Below are 16,604 nucleotides of genomic sequence, written 5' to 3' on the forward strand. Positions count from 1 at the left end.
ACCGAAAGATATTCTATTACTAATTTTCATCTGTAAAAATATGGCTTGGTTGTGATGTTTATCCCACTGGAGAATAAGCAACGAAAGACGATCCAGTAGTGCTGGGCAATGGACATCAAACAATCCCCGCCTCTTGCTTCCGTATTGAATAAAACTGCATTACCCAGCAGCCCCAGCGGTTCGCTGACATAACTATCCACTGTGGAGGTAAAGATGGCTGTGGTGGGATCTCTATCAAGAATCGCCAGATTGGGCTCAAACATCTGCCGGAACCATCGTTTGATGTTGAGCAGAAGCTCACAGAGACGAGGAATAGCTTCATGTATCGACCGTAAGTTCAGGAAAAGGGTTCGCTTGTATGGCAGCTGTGTTTAAAGAGAACTTCTGAATGGATGCTTTAACTTTATTAGCCAACAAGCTAATGTCATACATTGTCCTGCTGCACCCAAAACAACAGTAGGAGTTTTGGTGGAAATAACTGCATTTCACACGCATTCATCTCTCAGCTGGCTGTAATTGGCTAGTTTAGGCTCTCTGGTCCTCCAGTCGGGAATCAGAAGAGGCTACACGCCCCTCCTTAACACCGCCCCTCCTCTCAAATTAGAGGTTAAGTGAGTTTATACCTTCCTTAGTCTCTCGCCTGATTTAAAAACGTAATCTGCTGTCATGTTTTCAATTACGCAAGCTATATTAGAGGTAGGCTCTGCAGCTGTGGTTTGTTTTCTTGATCCACACTGTGACAACGCCGTTGCAGGGCAAATGTCTCACTTATGTCGTGCACGTAAAATCACTATAAAGGTCTGCAGCATCTATAACTAAGAAAATGTTTAAAAACACTATGCCTGCCGACTCCACCCTCTGTATGTACTGACTGTCCTCTGTTCTCTGCTGACAGCTGCTTATGGGCTCACAGATGAACAGAAGGAGTTTCAAAAAGTGGCCTTTGACTTTGCAGCCAATGAAATGGCTCCACACATGGCGGAGTGGGACCAAAAGGTATGTGGCAGCTATTTCTATACTGGTATAACTGGTATAAGACGTTGAAAGGTCTTCATTAAGATGTATTCCTGTTGATTAATCAAAAAGCTAGTTGACGAAAACCCTTTTTTGTTCTATATTAGGTTGCAGGTCTGTTGGGGGGGAAGTGTGTGCTTGATGTTATTTGTGAATCATCATATATTAAGTCACAGTATATATATCTTGTTGGACTCTGTCACAGTTTGCAGTGATTCTGCAAACAGCATAATTTCAACACTGACAAATGTCAATTGTCAGTCAGATTCTACTCGTGTGGAACCACTGGCATCAACATAATTTTCTTTATTTTTTTCACCCTTTTTCTCTGTTTTTTTCTTTTCTTTTGTTCATGTTAATCGCTATTGACTCGCAGGTGCCTTTTAATAAAATAATAAAGTGTCTTCAACAAAGTAATAAAGTAAAATGAGTTTATTCCAGATGTCGACATGTACAAGAAAACGTTGTGACGTTTGGTGACGTTTGATCACGTAATCACTGGACACGCTGTGATAACCGATGCTTTTTCCGTTTTTCTTTAAGGAAATCTTCCCAGTGGAGACAATGAGGAAAGCCGCCCAGTTGGGGTTTGGTGGGATTTACGTACAGCCAGACGTTGGAGGCTCAGGCCTTTCTCGGCTGGACACATCGGTCATCTTTGAGGCTTTGTCCACGGGATGCGTGAGCACCACGGCCTACATCAGCATCCACAAGTACGGACCTCTCATATAGCAACGATGGCATGCAGGGTACAATGTATCGATTAAAGAAGCACAATACTTTTTATAGAGATTATATATGAAAATGGTTTTAAAAATGCACGATGGCAACTCTTGGTTTTTCAGCCATTTTGGATCACTTAGTCCAGCTCTTTGGCTATTTGAGCGGTTTTGAGTTACTAAGACTCTTCACAAGTTAGCCTAACCTTAAAGCTTAAGCTGAAAAACACTTAAATTAGTGACAAAGACCACATTTTCAAGTGAAGTAAAGGCTTTTTCTCTTACGGTCTGCCTTATTTAAGATGCATCACCCCCTGCTGGCCATAGTAGAGATTGCAGTTTAATGGCACTTTGCATCTGCTTCACCTTTCAGATTTGGGGGTTACGTTCATCTTTTATATACGTTTTACTGTTTTTAATGGTGGTTGAGAATGCAGTTAGTGAAGCCCCACCTCTATGTTGAGGAGAGGTGGTTTAGATTAGATATTTTTTGATTAAATAGACTAAACAACATAGAGAAAATTAAGAAAATATAATAATCTTTATTCAAAATTTTAGGGATTTTGTTAAGTTGTTAGAACATGCATACTTTATCTTAAGTTAAGCAAACAACCAATCTGCTGTGCTCTCCTTCTTTTGCAGCATGTGTGCCTGGATGATTGACACCTTTGGCAATAATGAGCAGAGGGAGAAGTTCTGTCCTGATCTGTGCTCGATGGAAAAGTTTGCATCTTATTGTCTCACTGAACCAGGTCAGTCTATGTGTGCAAAGTAAATATAGAAAAAAAATGTGCAAATATGACTTTACAGAAGTTGACATTTTCTTTTTCTGTAAAATATTTTGTTGTTGTTGATATTTGACAACTTCAGTTGGAAGTTTTGTCAAAATATTAAACGGGAGATGTTTGTTTTAGGCAGTGGTAGTGATGCTGCTTCGCTCCTGACATCTGCAAAGAGAGAAGGTGACCATTACATCTTAAACGGCTCCAAGGTACATTAACCGGTCTCTGTTCTCATGTAGTTTCTGGTCTGTAGAACTAAAATGACAGCCAGAATCCTGTCTTCCTGACTTGTTAGGCCTTCATCAGTGGAGGTGGAGACACAGATGTCTATGTTGTGATGTGCAGAACAGGTGGTAAAGGACCAAAAGGTATCTCATGTTTGGTAGTGGAGAGGGGAACCCCTGGCCTAAGTTTTGGGAAAAAGGAAAAGAAGGTAAAGCTCAGTTGCGCTTCTCTGAAGTGTTTTCAGGAAACCACTAGATGGCAGAGTTGAGCCACAGTCACTGAGCTGTTTACCTCTCTGCCCTCCAGGTTGGCTGGAACTCCCAGCCTACCAGAGCAGTGACATTCGAAGACTGTGTGGTTCCACTGACCAACCGGCTGGGTGAGGAAGGACAGGGCTTCAGCATCGCCATGAAAGGCCTGAACGGAGGAAGGATTAATATTGGTGAGAAGGAAAATAATTCCCTAGTCACAGTAGTTTATTGTATAACCCCTTTTTTTAAAAAAAAGCTTGGACACTGTGTGAGATACAGTGATTCACAGACCACTGAAACCATATATTTAATAGAAAAAAATAGTTAAATAGTACTGTCAATTGATAGCCAATATCTGAGATTGTATTTCAGAAAATGCATTTTGCACCCTTTGCTCTCAGTATGAAACCGAAGCTGCCTCGGACGTAGCTACTTTGACTACAAGCAGACGATCAATAGAAGCCGTACCAACAATCTCGTCTCTTGCTTACAGATTTGACATATTCACGTACGGATATCTATCGGTTTACAGAGATTAAACTGTTCTAAGCCACATTCTGCAGGCATTACAACAGCGTGGCTCTGAAAAAGAGCCCAACTGGCCGCGCCGTCGTCCGAGTTTGAGACGTTACCCACTGAGAATATTTGGATGATTATGAAACGATAGATATGACAAAAGAGCAGCTGAAATATTGAAGTAAAGAATGAGAGAAACATTTAGCTTTCAGCAGCACAATAGTAAACAAGCCCCTGTCCAGTTATTTCTTTTAAAAAACTTTAACCAGTTAACTTTGATATTTTCAGATTGATTAAGAAAATATTTAAGGGTTGAAATATTTAATCCTCACATTTCAATGCAATTATAGCTTTTATGGATAATCAGTCTTCTAATCAGCTTTGAATGAGCTCCGTGGGGTATATTTTGCATAAATCAAGTGCATATTGCAGGGATGTCTTGAGGTTGTGAATGCATGACGAATGGTTTTAGTACGACTGGATTAGCAGGCGCTTGTTCTTATTCTTGAATAAAAAGTTGAATCCAGAAGCAGTGAAATGCACCCCTCGTTCTGTCTTCAGCTTCCTGCTCTCTGGGGGCAGCACATGCCAGTGTGCTGCTAGCGAGGGACCACATGCAGGTGCGCAAGCAGTTCGGAGAAACTCTGGCCAACAACCAGGTGAGCCTCTCGCATTTTTGTACCTGTGCAAGATTTCAGAAATGTTAAGAAATTAGCACTTATGAATCGTTGTTTTGAGCATGTCTTCTGCCTCTGTGTGTGTAGTTTCTCCAGTTCAAACTGGCAGAAATGGCCACCAAGTTGGTGGCATCTCGGCTTCTGGTGCGTGAAGCCGCGACGGCGTTACAGGAGGGCCGGCCGGATGCGGTTTCTCTCTGCTCCATGGCCAAGCTCTTTGTCACGGATGAGTGCTTTAATGTGAGTGGTGCCATGTAGCAGTCTGTTTATTTTCACAAAAATCTTGAAATAAACTCTTTGTTGTGCAGTGGATGTGCCTGATTTCTTCTTGACTTTTGTAAAGTATCCACTTGTAAGTTAAAACAAAATGTCAGAAGATCAGAAACTCCACTCGTGTGTTACTCAGCTTTTATTTGTGAAACAACAAAGAGTACAAAACACAAATCTGACACGTGGACTCAGAATCCAAAACAAAGGTTTCTCTTCTGATATACTTTAAACCTCTTACTCTTTCTCCTATAGGGATGTAATATTACTGATTGGTCATCACTTCCATGCAGGATTATTTGATTGGTCTACGTCTGAAATGCTAATGGCTTGATAAATCTGCCTCAGCAGCGCCCTCACCTGCATCCTTATTCTGTAGTGAGCCTGCCTCTGCTCACTCCCCAGCAAACCTTTCAATGATGCATTTTCTAAGGCTTTTTTTATGATTCTTATATATTTCAGACCAAATGAGGAGTTTGTGTCAACAGTTTTTCCCTGTTCTTGCTCAACAGATCTGCAACCAGGCTCTCCAGATGCACGGTGGGTACGGCTATCTGAAAGACTACGCGGTGCAGCAGTTCGTGCGGGACATCAGAGTCCATCAGATCCTGGAGGGTAAGCTTTTATTCTCTTTTCTGTGTATGTGAAGATTAGAGGATCAGACTATTTTCCCTCCGTTTACATTTAAGAAGGCTAGAGCCAATTCAATATTCAGTCTGTGTGACTTTTTTTTGTCTCCCTGAAAGGAACCAATGAGGTGATGAGGATGATTATTTCCCGAAATCTGCTGACAGAGTCGTGATAAACCTCTTCTTCCGGATCTTCCCCTTTAGTTAAGCACATAGTTGTGGTTTTCATATCCGGTTTGTTACCGTGTGGCTGGTCCTTAACTGCCTTGTGCAGCAGTTTTTCCAAATGGGGTTAAAGTCGCTGTAAGACAGATGGTTAACCAGTGAAATAAACATAGTATTTTTCTTTTTTTTTAGCATAATATCAGATCACCTGTTGCGTTTTTAGTTGCAGTTTAGACAAGGTTTTTCAGATGGAATATAATAATAAACTTGGTGTTTAACCCTTGGTGCAAAGTGAAAAAAATCTCAATAACAGCTGCACAGATTTTTCAAGGCTAAAATACAAATTCATTCATACCTCAGTGAGAATGGAAAGCTCTGGAGCTCATCTGCTATTGTTTCATGCCTCAGCTTCTGAGAGCAAAGGTCACGTTTGTGGGGGGGGGATTCAGACTCCAGACAGAAACACGAAGGCTGGCTCGTACCAAAATCCGGCCACCGATTCTGCATATTCATACTCAGATATTTGCCTATAGAGATTAAACACTGCCAACTCCCACACCCCCAAATGTCCATTTGTTGAGCACTCTTAAAAGTAAAGAAAGACTTTCTAGAGACACTTTAATCCTACAATAGCATCAAAATTATACACAGTCACACCATCACTACCGTTCAGCTTGTAAGTACAACGAAACAAGACGAAGCAGATTTTCTGTGAGTAGAGATTGCAACAGGAGAAAACCAACTCCATAAAGCTGAGGTGCGTGTAAGATGTGAAAACCAACTCCATAAAGCTGAGCCGCGTGTAAAATGTCAAACTATGTCTGCTGTGCGATAGAAAGAAAGAAAACTTTCATTTTGTTACTGATAAAAGCTTCTATCTCTGGCTACACCTATGTGATAGTGTAGTGGTATGATTGCCACCTTTCGTGAGACCTGGGATCAAATCCCCTGCATGAAAGGTACTACCTCCAGTAGGGCTCCTGAGGCAAGACCCCCTTAGCCTACCTGTAAGTTGCTTTGTTTAAAAGCGTCTGCCAAAATGCATAAACATAATCTAGGTTCAGTAGTTCAACAACAGGTTTATGAGGAGAGATTAAGATTTTTTTTTACCTCATACTTTTAAGTGATTCAACCTCAGTGTCAGCATCTCTGTTCCTAAGTGGCCTTGCACATCTTATTTATCATGGTTACTGCATTATGACTGTAATTTACCCCGTTTTCTTGTCTGTAGTCAGCAAAATAATAGAAATTCATGGGTTGTGTTTTTTTCTTTTGTGTTTGCGATCACACTCCAAAAAAATAAAGATCTCAACTTTGCTAAAAAAAATAATCCATCTGCTGTTTGGCACTCTCATTTCTGTTGCTCTTTACATTCACAATAACTGTTTGTAAGTGAGATGGTTGTAACGCAGTCAAACACTCCCAAACACTTTATTTAAAAAAAAAAAAAAAAAAAAAATCCACCAACAATCAGAACTGCATTAAAAGCGACACAAGTAGCCTTCCAACATCTACAAATCACTGCCACGTTATTCCAGAGTTCAGCAGGTGTGCTCGTCGGTCATCGGGGAGAATCTGCTGCTTTGTTCTGTTGTTCATACTCCTTTAATGGCCTCCTGTGTTTGCAGTGATTAACTCTAACCAAGTACTTTAGAAAATATATAAATCCATCAACTTTAACAACATAATATTCACTGCTCTGGCTACATTCCAGCTACCATAACAGGCAAAATACTCAATGAAGAATGAACTCTCAGTACACTTCATGAAGTCAGACCAACTTTGTAATAACAGGTTAAATAAACAACCCTTAAGCGAACAGGATGTAAATGTGGGTCAAAGAAAGTAAAGTATTTTGAAAGAGTACCTGAATTGTGGGTTTTGTTCAGAACTAGTGCAGAAAAGTGACTGAAGTACGGTCCACACAGGTAAAGTGAAATGCTTGGGAAAAAAACTTTGTCCAGGTTATCGTACAAACCTTACAAATGTAGCCAAAAATATTTTGCAAGAACTGCAAAACTTGTAGTAAACAGGATCGTTCGTTATGGCGTACAATATAAAGACAAAATGCTGCCTGAGAATCTGAACAGTCTATTTTGATGATTTGTTTGTGAGCGTTTAAACAAAAATGCTTTTCTCTTTAGTGAGTCTGAATGCAGCATACCAAAAGGAAACCAAAAAGACAACGAAACACTGCACGGAGTCGATATCGTGAACAAACCGAAGGGACGGTTTGTGCAAATGAAGCACAAACCCACTACACGATGTTTTCTTCTCAGACAACCTCTCAGGTCTTCGTGGAGAACGTGCTCTCCAGCTCAAGGTGTTCTCTCCGTCTGTCCTGTTCTGTCCCATCAGAGCTGCTACACCAGTGAGCCGGCTTGGCTCTGAGCAGGCACCATGACAGTAACGGCTCCCGAGCGTGTCAGAGTGGAGGAGCTGATTTGTGGGGACACGGTGAGTGGAGGTGGCACTTGAGGCTGAGCCCCCTCAGTCCTTTTGGCGATGCTGACCAAGGGACTTCTGTGAAGCTGCGGAGGGCCTCCGTTTGCACTGAGAGGCCGCTTGTATTTCCGTATCGGAGTGCCTCCCATATTGTATCCAGGAAGCCCCTGTAAGGAGTTGGCCTCTCCAGGTCGCAGCTGGAAGGCGTTGATCACTGAGCCTGTGTCTGACGCCGACATGGGGGAGTATGGGTACGGAAAGTTGGGTTGATGGGGGTCTCGTGATCGAGGGCTGGTTGCTATGGAGGACAGCGTGCCATTTTTGGACACAATGTCAGAGCCGGTGTTGCTCTTTGCCCATGACACTCGCTTTGGTGCCTGAGCATCCTCCCTGTGGTTGGAAGAGAAAGAAAAAGAATGAAAACTGATTAAAAAATTAACACCTCAAGCAAAACATAGTATTAGTATTTTTCACTCTAAGTTTTGACAGTGAAGCACCTGTGCATTGCAGAAATGTGAGTGATTTACAAACTGATAAAACCAATGAGCTCCTTTCTTAATTGTGTGTAAAGAAACACTAACATAACATCCATTTCAAGTACAAATACTGTACTTCAAAATGTAGTTACACCACTTTAGGTCAGTGCCTTCTTTTCACCACTGCACAGTGAATAACCTGTGATGGCTGTCATGTTCTGGGTTCAGATTATCAGGTACACCTCTGAGAATGTCATTTAATGTCATCTGATGTGTATAAAGTCTTTTTTTGACACTGGCAGAGAACTGTATTGTATGATTTAGCTTTATATTCTGAGGGGTTTCAAAAGGGTCCTCCCAGCTGATGTGTGTAGATGAGTATAAATATTAACATAATGAACAAAATCACTGTTAATCATGTCACAGGAATAAAAAAAGATTCTTGAATTTACAGACCGTGAAAGATGAGCTTCATGAATGTAAAATATGGACTTGGATTACACAAATATCTTTGCCTGATACTGACAACTGTGTGTACAGTTAAACTCTCACTTGATGTCATTGGCAATCTCCTCTTCGGAGTCTCGTCTCCTTTTCAGTATGAATATGAGGAAGAGCACCATGGCCACCAGTCCCACGACTGACCCCAGAGTAGTTGCTGCAATCATGCCTGCATTGGAAGCTGGAAGGCACAACACTGTTAGTGTCACAGCTGTGGTGTGTGGAACAGAGTATCAACAGTTTCTGAGGGGTACCTACAGGTGATAACCTCCAGGTTAATGGAGCAGGTGTCTGAGCCGGCTGTGTTGCTGGCTCGGCAGATGTATTTCCCTGACATGCTTTTGGTCAAGTTGCTGAGCCTGAGGGTGCCGTGTCTCTCATCTGCAAAAACAATCGCACTGTTAAACTCCTCACCAGCATCTTTTCTTTGTTTTTTATAATGAAAGTTAGCAAGTCGAGGGAACAACATGGGTTGACACTACTTTGCCAAAGGAACACAAATTTATCCCACAAAGTATTAACCCTGACTATATATTTTGTCTTTAAATCAAATCATTATTGCAGTGACATTCACATGTTTTTCAGCAGCAGGTGACTGTTTAACATTTGAATTGGTTGTACTTTTGTATGTTGGTGTATTTGTCAAAACAATTACAGCAAAACAGTAATTATGCATGTTGGTCAGTCATCTTTGTTAAATGTTCTCACTGTATAGTAATGACACTTCATTGAGTCTTTCACACAATCTCTTCTGCTTAGCACATCTGGCTCTAAAATGCTGTGCTATAAACACAGGCTGTAGAAAAATAAACAAGCTTCATGAGGGACTTATCACAACAAATCCTCTGAAATCCAATCTTAGACGTCACATTGCAGCATGTCTTCATCTGATGCATTTTTGCTTTTGTGGCAACATAAGTAAATGATGTGTGTGTGTGTGCATGTGTGCTTCGTGAAATTGCACTCTGCTGTAAATGTGTTGATCAGATGGGCGAGTGCAATGCATGTCTGTTACCCTCTGCAAAAAGTCAATCCCCAAAGCGAGAAAAGTAATGCAACCAAGGGACTCTAAATCATCCTAGATGAAACATCAAGGTTCATACGATGCTGCCATGCAACAAATTAATGCAGGAGAGTAGAAAATCCTTAATAATCATTGTGTCCAAACAGCTGTGATACCAAAATTATGGTGGATGAAAGATCCTGAGCTTGCAAAATATGTTGAAAGTAGAAGAACTAACACATTCCTCATGATGTAAAACGCAAATTTATTTACATGTTAAAAACCTTAATTTGACCAATTAAACCAAAAGAAAATTATCTAACCTGCAGTTAAGAAGTTTACAATACAATTGTACCTATGCTTTACTGCTAAGGTCAAATCATGTCACAAGGATAAAAATACAAGCGAGCACCAACTCAAATGAGTGCATGAGAGTAGCGGGGTGTGCACCTGTCCCTCTCTGATTATTTAATTCCCTGGTTTGAAAGCCAGCTGTGAAGAACCAAACCCAGAATTTCAGCTAACTTTGAGCTTGGATCTAGTTTAAGCCTGATTAGATCCCAACAGCATCAGAACTGCATGGGATACGAACACACTATATGCTTCAATTCAAGATAGGAGCATTGCTCATGTTACGCTGCCATCACTGCAAGGTAAATTAGAGGGATTTTTCATAGAAAATTAGCTGGTTTGCACAAATCAGCTCATTTTGTATGCAATTTATAGTATACATGAAACATGAAATGATCATCAAACTGAAATTGATTTTCATAATTGTAAACAACCACATAAATATTTCCAGTCACAGTGAGAAAAGCACATCCTAAAACTAAGAGGAACAATGAGTAGTTACTGACTTAAATAAAACAAGACCATGTAAGACACAAATTACATATTAATTATTTCCCTATATTCATATGGTATTATCAGTTTTACAAAGTAAGACCTTAGTAAGCAGTAGGGCCCCAATTACAACAAACAGGCTACACCCAAAGTTGTCTTAAAAATGTTCAAATGGCGCAAAACACAAACAGAATTTTATACAATCATATTCTTCTGAAATTCTGAAAAACATGCTTGTTCATTTGCTTAGAATTAAATGAGATAACTGAAAACTATCTATATGCATATGTAACAAAGAAGCTACAGTCAAGCAACTAATTAGCTAAACAGAGCATTGCTAAACTAGGAAGCTAGCTCTCTCTAATTGTTAATATTGGTCACAAACCAACTAACAACTAACACTTATTTGAAAAAAAAAAACAGTTTTAATTAGAAACATACTTGCTAACGTTAGCTTAGCCTAGCTTTATCAGAACATCAGGCAGTGAAAGTTGACACAAGCAGGTCTACTGGTAAAACAGCTATTTAGCTAGGTAATTGAAACATGGTTAACTTCAGCTTGTTAATTTAAAAGATATACAATTGTTAATGTGTGAGGTCTTAGTGAGTTTATTATCTTTGGACACATCAAGGCTAAAGTTACTGGCAGTAATCTTTGCTTTGCTTATTGATAATTAATAAAAAAAAAACATGTTTCAATGATTGTAGATGAGGATAAAGATGACTTTTACATAGATGATAAAATACACAGTGTAGAGAATGGGAAATTGGTTTGTTTAGACACTACTTGCTTTCTCTGAGGATGTCTTTTGTATGCACAGACTCTGAATTCTAATTTCAGGATAGTGTTTCTGCTCTAAAACATGTGCTTCTAAAATCATATCTTAGTTCCTATCAACTGTTCATAACCACACACTAAACATATTTACTATCCACTGCAAATTAAAAAGAAAACTAATTTCACAGGCTCAGTTATGTTTTAAGAGTAAACACGTCTTTATTATAGGCTATAGTGACTAAAACCAATTTGTTGCAAAAGTGAAAGAAAAAAGCTAATTTTTACAAGTACTAAGACATGGGTAATAGGCTATATATGTATACATATATACACATATATAGTTAACTGTGTGTCAAAATACATCATACAGTGACTGAATAAATAGATTTACAGCTAATTCTAACACAACATACACTGTGTAAAGAATTAAAGGACAAATTCAACCCCTCTATCTATCCATTGTAATCTCACTTTATGCATTGCTGAAAATCTACGTTCTAGTTATGGGTATGTTTTCAGGAAAAAATTACAATGTTAAACATCTGTTCATTATTTTTAAAGGTTAAAATAAAGATTAAACAAGACATGAAGAAGGAGTTTTGTTTGAGACTTGACGACTAAGCCTTTTTTGAGGTAATCATTTTGGAAACATAAGCATTCTCGAAGTTGGGTTGATATTTTTCCTTTAAAGCTTTTCTACAATTCAACAAATATAATGTTGACTCTAGAAAATATGGTTAATTTGAATGTCAAGGACTGCAGATGAGGGAGGGATGGACTAGGGTAAGTAACTGGAAAATGAAAACCCTTACCCATGAACCCAAGGACAAGTATGGGCTGGGGACAGACTCTCCATTCTGGGATTTTGTGAGAAGGAAAGATGACAGAAAGACAGCAAGCATGAATGAGAGGTAGGGAAGGAGTGGTGCAAACTGATGGAAAGAGGGTGGAAGAGTAAGAAGTACTGTATTCTTAGTCACAAATTGAACTTATATTTCTTGGAGGGGTTGACCAAGAAATGACATGGGGTTTGTTTGAAAAGATGAACAGGAAATTAGGAAAAAGATTGTGGAAGAGATCAGCAGTGATGGTAGAGTAAAATTCAAAAGTGCATATAAATGCGCTGGGTTTGAGTGTGAGTGTCAATGCATGCGAGACAATGCATACACACACGTGATGGGGGCATGAGTTTATATGCAATACGGCAAAATCCTGCATTAATGCACAATCAAAGGGAGTAGTTTTCATCTTATGATTCTGGGGACTTTTCTGCTATAAAGAGATGAGGGCTGGGGATCAAAGCAGTTAAGTCAATACGCAATCAATCAACTTAAGTCCTGTTGTACAGAAACAGATGGTGTTTTCTCTGCAACATAATTTCAAAATACGAATATATAAAATAACGCATGACATGCCTTTTGCCTCTTTTGCATGTGCAGCACTTTAAGAGCAGGATGCTGCGTGTCTCTGTCAGTAAAGAAGATTTTACGCTGCATGTTATGGAAAATAAAGAATCTTTCTCTAAGGTAGATTTGGAGTATCCTCAGCAGTAGGCAAAATTATTCAACCCACTCATCCTGCAGATGTTTATTCTAGGTTCTGAAAATAATGTGATGAAAATATATATATAAAAAAATAAATATACCGTAGCAGCTAAAGCATTGGTAAACAGTCAGAGAGTTTGATGGTTAATTTTTGGTTTTGTATTGAGTAGCAATTCTAATTAACAGTCTTCTTCCTTGCATGTCGCTTTGGATAAGAGCGTCTACTAAATTCATAAATGTAAATGTAAACTGATCAGATTCCCAAAGTAATATTCAATCACAATTTGCATTCATGGCCTCCAAATTCGTTCTAGTACTGCCAGAAAAGCTTAAGATACTACTCTTTTGGAAATTTTGTCTTTCCCTGAAGTGTAAAGCCACTAATATTCTGAGTTTTCTGTCCTTCCTTTGCCTTCTTTGAATCCCACCACAAAAAACTGACGGCATTCCAACAGAAAAAAATCTTTAGATTTCTCTTTGCCTTGCAAACAGGGCAAAACCATGCCTGGCATAACACAGGAGTGCCAGTTCATTACACTCTGTAACTTAGCAGAGTGGACACATGCATCATGAGGGCATTTATTTTAGCATTACTTGCTATCATCTTCCTCTCAAGCTGCATATATTTCAAAAAGCCTCCATCAGTGAGATAGGGGTTTGTGGATTTAGCTGGAGAGACATAATTCAGAAAAACAAAGCCAATGCTTTTCTCTTCCCTCTAAAACCTCAATTCGTAGAAAGGATGGGATGCTGTGCAAAATGTAAATAAATGAGAATGCCATGATCTGAATATCACAAACCAATGTTTTATTCACAATGGAACATAAAAAAATAAATCAAATGTTCAAAGTGAGACATTTTACTATTTCCAAAATATATTAGCTCATCTTGAATCTAATGGCAGCAGGTTTGACAGAGCAACAAAAGGCTGGAAAAGTATATGAAACTTAACGTAAACAGCAGTAGAAACATGCGTTAACTAATTAAGTTAATTAGCAATAGATCAGTAACATGATTGGGCATTAAAAAGAAAACCTTAGAGGGGCAGAGTCTCCAGAGGTAAAGATGGGCAGAGGGTCAAAAAACTGCAAAAACTGTGTCTACAATTTGTTAAGCGATTTAAGACTAATACTCCTTAATATGAAATTTTGAAAACTCATCTCATCCAAAGACAAAATCTGGACACATATCAATGCCCCACGCAAGTGAAATGGCTGAAAACAAGTATTGGATGTCTGTGATCTTTTGGCCCTAAAACGGCAATGCATTAAAATAAGGCATAATTCTGTCATGTAAATAACTGTATAGACTCAGGAACAATTCTAGAGATCATTGTCCATAATCATTAATCTCCATGTAACCCACAAATGCAGGTTAAAGCTCTATTACGCAAAGAATGTGAAAGTGATCCAAAAATGCTGCCATCTTCTCTAGGCCAAAACTCTTTTAAAGAGGCCAGAAATGAAAACTTGCTTTTAAGTCAGATTATTTGAAATCTGAAATTCTTTTTGTGAAAACATGGACACTGTGTCCTCCAGGCTCAAGATTTCAACATACTGCTGCCATCAAATGTTCCAAGATGAGATCATGTTTCTCATTAGGTAGTAAAATGTATCACTTTCAATATTTTACATGTTTTGTATGTTTTATTGTGAACAAACTATTGGTTTATAACATTTGAAAATAATTGCATTTGGCTTTTTTTTTTTTTACAATTTACACAGTGCCCCAGCTTTTTAGGGGATTGGGGTTATATCTGGATTTTGAAAAGTCCATCTAATAACAATAACATTCAGAAAGATTTGCAGACCAGAATCTGTAAACAAACAAATGAATAAGTACATTTTGACCCAACGCAGCCTTTTAGACTCACAGCAGTAAAGGAGCCTGAGACAGCGACAAGCACACGAAACACAATTTGTTCATTTTAGTTCAATTGTGCACACTTGATTGGTTGACAAGAGTTGAGCTCGTCTCCTCATGCCAGGTCATCATTGTAAATGAGAATTTGTTCTCAGTTGACTTATCTGGTTAAATAAAGCTTTAAACTTATGACATGAATTCCCCAGAAAATATAATTTGTGTAAATTTGGGGAGTTTCTAAATCATTGAAAAATAAAGAGATTCTGTTATGGATAATGTATAAAATCAAACCTAAATTGAGTTCTGAAAATAAAGACCTTTTCACTCCTTGACACTCTTCCAACTTTTGATCTTTGATCTTTATCATTCCTTTTCATAGACTATCTAGGCTATTAGTCTGTTTCATCATTGATGCTCAGTGCATAATGAGTAAATTAGTGTTGGAACAAAGAGAGGGTGAAGCTCTTGTGAGCTGGTGGGTCGGGATGATCCATTTCCTGGAACACATTGGACATAATCACAGTGCAAACTATAGCTATGTTTACATTACAGTGAGATGTTTATTGTGTTGACGTACCTGAACGGCAAACTTTCTGTTTTCTTGTACTTGCACTGATTAAGAATAGTATGTAACTATTAGAACAAGTAAAGAGATTAAATTACTGCCATGTACTCCATCAGATGTGCAGATCTGCTGTGCAGAGACAATAGCTCTACATTCTATTTTTAGTAGAACAATCACGTTCTGATTTTACATATGATTTATGAAATATAGAAATGCCTGGCCCAAACAACACATTGTCAATATTTTAGAGACCTCCCAGAATTCCAGAAATCATGTTTCATGGGAAGCTCATATTTTATTCATGGCAGCTTCCTGTATTGCACAGTGACGCATCTAAGTTTTAAGCTGGTCTGTTGGTGTTGCCATTGTATGAATACTTCTCTCAATTGAATAAATTTGCAAAACCTACAAAAAACTGATTAAAATATGTACACAAATAATTAAAATGTGATGAACTGGGGGAACAAAGTACATCTTGTGCTCATACTATATCATTTTGTGGTGCACATTGTATTAAAACCTGCCCATTTCATTAGCTGCTACATAAAGGCATGACGGCCAAACACCATCTGCAACCACTGGGCACTGGAACTAGCTTGTCTAAATCTACCGCAGCCTTGTTTATTGTTACACACTTAAAGTAAATAGAAACATAGCGAATATGATTTAATTTACTATACTTATGGCATTAAAACAATTAAAGAATTCAACATTACACTGACAACAAAAGGTGATGCAAAATATGGGCCAATAAAATAAAAACATTATCTAAAAGAAAGATATTATAATGAGAAAGTAACTGTGTGTGTCCTTTTGTGCTAAAGTAACCATCTATTAAAACATACTCACTCTGCATTGGTGAGAAAAACACCTCAGACATGGGTGCAGCCTTGGTCCATTTGTAATGAGGTATGGGTTTACCATAACTAGACTTGCAGCTCAGAGTCACGTTGCCCTTCACCACTGGGTTTCCTGTCATGCTGCACACTGGGGGAGAGGGAGGGACTGGACAGACAGACAGTCCGGGTTATTACTGTATGCTAACACATGTAAGATAAGAATATACATCGCTGACCGCTTCCTGAACATGTATGCAATAGCTTTAATCCACTGCTTTCAGTTTGGTGATTTCTCTGGGCAGTAGCCAGATTGCATAAAAATAAGTAGATGTTTTGACCTCCACCCGGCAACAGTTTCCATCTGTTTCTGGGGGATGACATAATGACTGCAGAGCCTATTGGATCCCTTAACAGCAGATGGATTTCAATTGGACAGAGCTTTCTCACATGTATATATATAATATATATATATATTATTTTCAACAGACTACTCCAATCAAAA

The 16,604-nt window shown here is 38.8% G+C and overlaps 2 protein-coding genes across 2 annotated transcripts in view; one reads left to right on the top strand and one right to left on the bottom strand.

The window, feature by feature from the left end:
* The first annotated feature begins 166 nt into the window (after window positions 1-166).
* acad8 (acyl-CoA dehydrogenase family, member 8) lies at window positions 167-6,570 on the top strand. Its single transcript, XM_072392282.1, has 11 exons — window positions 167-331; window positions 896-996; window positions 1,558-1,727; window positions 2,376-2,485; window positions 2,648-2,724; window positions 2,811-2,948; window positions 3,047-3,182; window positions 4,069-4,166; window positions 4,272-4,424; window positions 4,964-5,066; window positions 5,198-6,570. The coding sequence occupies exons 1-11, from the start codon at window positions 214-216 to the stop codon at window positions 5,251-5,253; spliced, it is 1,260 nt and encodes a 419-aa protein (XP_072248383.1). The 5' UTR covers window positions 167-213; the 3' UTR covers window positions 5,254-6,570.
* Window positions 6,543-16,604, bottom strand: part of esamb (endothelial cell adhesion molecule b) — a 53,055-nt gene continuing 42,993 nt past the window's right edge. The window contains exons 4-7 of the mRNA XM_072392285.1: window positions 16,113-16,268; window positions 8,926-9,048; window positions 8,719-8,848; window positions 6,543-8,080 (exon numbers count right to left, since the gene is read on the bottom strand). Of these exons, the coding sequence (XP_072248386.1) occupies window positions 7,609-8,080; window positions 8,719-8,848; window positions 8,926-9,048; window positions 16,113-16,268 (881 nt within the window). The 3' untranslated portion in view covers window positions 6,543-7,608. The remainder of the gene's footprint in view (window positions 8,081-8,718; window positions 8,849-8,925; window positions 9,049-16,112; window positions 16,269-16,604) is intronic.

The sequence above is a fragment of the Leuresthes tenuis genome, unplaced genomic scaffold (assembly GCF_036924035.1).
Source record: "Leuresthes tenuis unplaced genomic scaffold, fLeuTen1.0.hap1 SCAF_9, whole genome shotgun sequence".
NCBI classification, from domain to species: Eukaryota; Metazoa; Chordata; class Actinopteri; order Atheriniformes; family Atherinopsidae; genus Leuresthes; species Leuresthes tenuis.

Bases quoted from the DNA above. Each gene is read 5' to 3' on its own strand.
- acad8 (XM_072392282.1), top strand. From the start codon at position 214: ATGGCTGTGGTGGGATCTCTATCAAGAATCGCCAGATTGGGCTCAAAC. The intron at 332-895 runs GTAAGTTCAGGA...CTCTGCTGACAG, and splicing joins AATAGCTTCATGTATCGACC to CTGCTTATGGGCTCACAGAT. The intron at 2,725-2,810 runs GTACATTAACCG...CTGACTTGTTAG, and splicing joins ACATCTTAAACGGCTCCAAG to GCCTTCATCAGTGGAGGTGG.